General features: G+C 48.5%; 1 protein-coding gene across 1 annotated transcript in view; it reads left to right on the forward strand.

Annotated features, from left to right (window-relative positions):
* The window catches only part of LOC119586178, a gene marked incomplete in the record, with an annotated part of 7,292 nt that overhangs the window by 4,251 nt on the left and 278 nt on the right, over positions 1 to 2,763 (forward strand). Inside the window, 2 exon segments of the mRNA XM_037934880.1 lie at positions 47 to 571; positions 902 to 2,763. Of these exon segments, the coding sequence (XP_037790808.1) occupies positions 64 to 571; positions 902 to 2,712 (2,319 nt within the window).

A 2,763-nucleotide genomic window follows, 5' to 3' on the forward strand; every position in this document is an offset into this window, starting at 1 on the left:
CATACACACTTGGAAATCAATAATGCTGTCATGAGTTGCGTTTCAGAGATTCCGTGAAAAGTCATGACCAAGACGACGCATGGACTCCAAGCCCAGGAGGAGCCTGATTACCTGATAAATCAAAGCACCCACACGTGCCTGGCTGTCTTAGGTGGCACTTGTCCCGAAGATGCAGTCTTGGGGATGGCGCAGTGCAGCGGTGCCAGAAGTCAGCAGTGGTACTCGACTGGCGATGGGCAGTGGCAGTGGGGAGGTAACCGAGCATATTGCCTAATTTCACACCCAAATAAGCTGAGGGTAGAATTAGGCTTCTCGAACTCTGCCGAGAGTTCCACGTGCTGGGTCTTCGACGACGCCGACAGATTGGTGGATGGCGACCTGGCTCTGGACGTGCCTTGGGAAAGCCCTAGGACTGCCGTTGGACTGTGGCCGAAGCATGCCGGAAACAACCAAAAGTGGTGGTCGCTGTCTACACTGAAGGCGTACCTGCATGAGGCAGAAGAGCCCATAAATGGAATGATTATCGACATTTTAGGTCCCCAATGGCAAGACACAATCCAAAAACTTAACAGTAAGTGATCTTGAATACCAAAATAATATATTATTTTTAATTATTATCTGTAACATTTTACTGACTATCAGATAGTTTTAAGACAGCACGAAAAGCATGGTAAATATTATCCTTATGGAAGTAAGCAATGTAGTTTCTGTATATTATTGTTCAGATGACAGCACTGATTAGTGAAATAATATGAGCAATAAACTATATTCTGTTGTCCATCTGTATCTGTATTCAGTGAAAGAATTAAAATCACATAAGACATTAGAAAAAGAGAAGTGCTTTGTCTTTAGCTATCTAAAACTTGTAGTCATACACATTTAATGAAGCGCGTTTCCACAGGCCACAGCAGCAAAAAAAGTCAGACTAATGAAAGCAGCACCGAGGAAGAGGCAGACGTTTTCATCAACCAAAGTAGCCTGACCTGCTTGGCGGTCACATCAGGATCGTGTCCTCAGGATGCCGTTGTCGGGCTGGAGTCCTACTCCAGCAGTAGAAGGCAACGATGGTTCTTGAAGAACGGGAAATTGCTTTGGGGAGGTGATCCTGCTTATTGCCTCGAGGTGGACATAGAAAAATGTTGTGTTAAACTTGCTGATTGCACGGCTTCTTCGGTGAAGTTGACGCTTGACGAAAGCGGAATGTTCTCGACGGGGACGCACGCGTTAGACGTTCCGTGGAAAATCCCAAGGACGAAAGTCGTCGTGTGGCCAAAAAATGGACGGGAGAATCAGAGGTGGTGGAAGCTCTCGAAACTTTGCGACTCGATTGGCCATTGCCTCTACCCATTCCCTCCATCCAGCCTGACTCTCTACAGGAAAGAGACAGCGCGAGAAATAATCAACAGACTGACCCCCGTGACCGAACCACTTCCTTACCCCCGTGACGTGAAAACTTTTCCCGGTGCCGTGGACGCAGCGACGCCCCGGCTGAAGAAAACCCTCCAGCTGGATCTCTCGACGCTCGGGCAGACGAGGAACCTACGCATGACCGTTCCTCAAGACTGGCAAGCTACGGATCTCTACGTGGTTCCTGGAGAGGTCTTCCAGGTTATTCTGCCTGACGACCTGCCACCTGAACAAGCAGATCAGATCAAAGTGCGTGTCGGCGCACACTGTGACTGCCTTGATCTCCATTCGACCAATGTGTCGGATCAGAGAAAGTTCAAAAGAATGCCAGTCGTTACTGACGTGTTCGAAGTCTTCCCTGGAATGAATTCACTGAGAAGCCAGTTTGGTGGAAGCCTAATTTTTATGTTCGAGGAAGGGGACAATTTTGTGACCACAGTTGACGTGCAAAATGTTATAAGAGCTCCGTATTATAGGCTTGGCACTACTTCCAATAAAGTATGGAATAGATCTAAGTATCTGGATGCACCCAACTCTATTTTGGAAAGTGGCCGCTTTGTATTAGTCGTCCCTACGACAGCAGCCAGCAAAATCACCGACCCTCAGGAGCTTTTGCAGAGGTATGACCACGTCATGGAAAAGATGGATGACCTCTGCGGCTTCGGAGACACAGACCCGCAACCCCGAGGTAAATACTGGCTGGTCGAGGACGTTCAGATCTCCTGTGGCAGCGCGCACGCAGGGTTCCCAGTGATGTTTGATCGGCAATACTATGACCTAACGTCCCTCGACACACCCCACCACTGGGTCATCAGCCATGAAATGGGTCATAACTACCAACAGGGACCCTATTGGTCTACCGTCTACGGCAGCGAATCTACCGTTAACTTGTTTTCAGTGTTTGTAGAGGAAGAGCTAAACACAGGAAACCGTTTGAAGAAGCAAAACGACTATCTGAGGGCGGCGAAGGCAGTAGATGCAGGCATGAAATTCGAGGAAGCTGACTGCTGGCAGAAGCTTGTGTTTCTGATGGAGATCAAGCATGCCTTTCCCGAGCCAGGGTGGGAAATGTTCCGTCAGCTGAATCGAACAACTCGTGCCCTATCAGAAGAGGAGGCTCAGCGCATAGCGTCAGATAGTCAGCACCAACTTGATTATGTCTACAGGGTGCTGAGCAAGAGAATAGGTCAAGATCTGATTTTGACGTACAAGAGATGGGGTATCGACATCAGCCAAGAATCACAGGACGAGGTCCAGCAACTGGGGCTAAAGAAGGCCCCGGGAGATCTCTCTGTGAGATCATGAGACTTATTTATGCTGTTACATAGACATTATGATTCCCTTCCTCCCGTTCCT

This window comes from Penaeus monodon, chromosome 21 (assembly GCF_015228065.2).
Source record: "Penaeus monodon isolate SGIC_2016 chromosome 21, NSTDA_Pmon_1, whole genome shotgun sequence".
Classification (NCBI taxonomy): Eukaryota; Metazoa; Arthropoda; class Malacostraca; order Decapoda; family Penaeidae; genus Penaeus; species Penaeus monodon.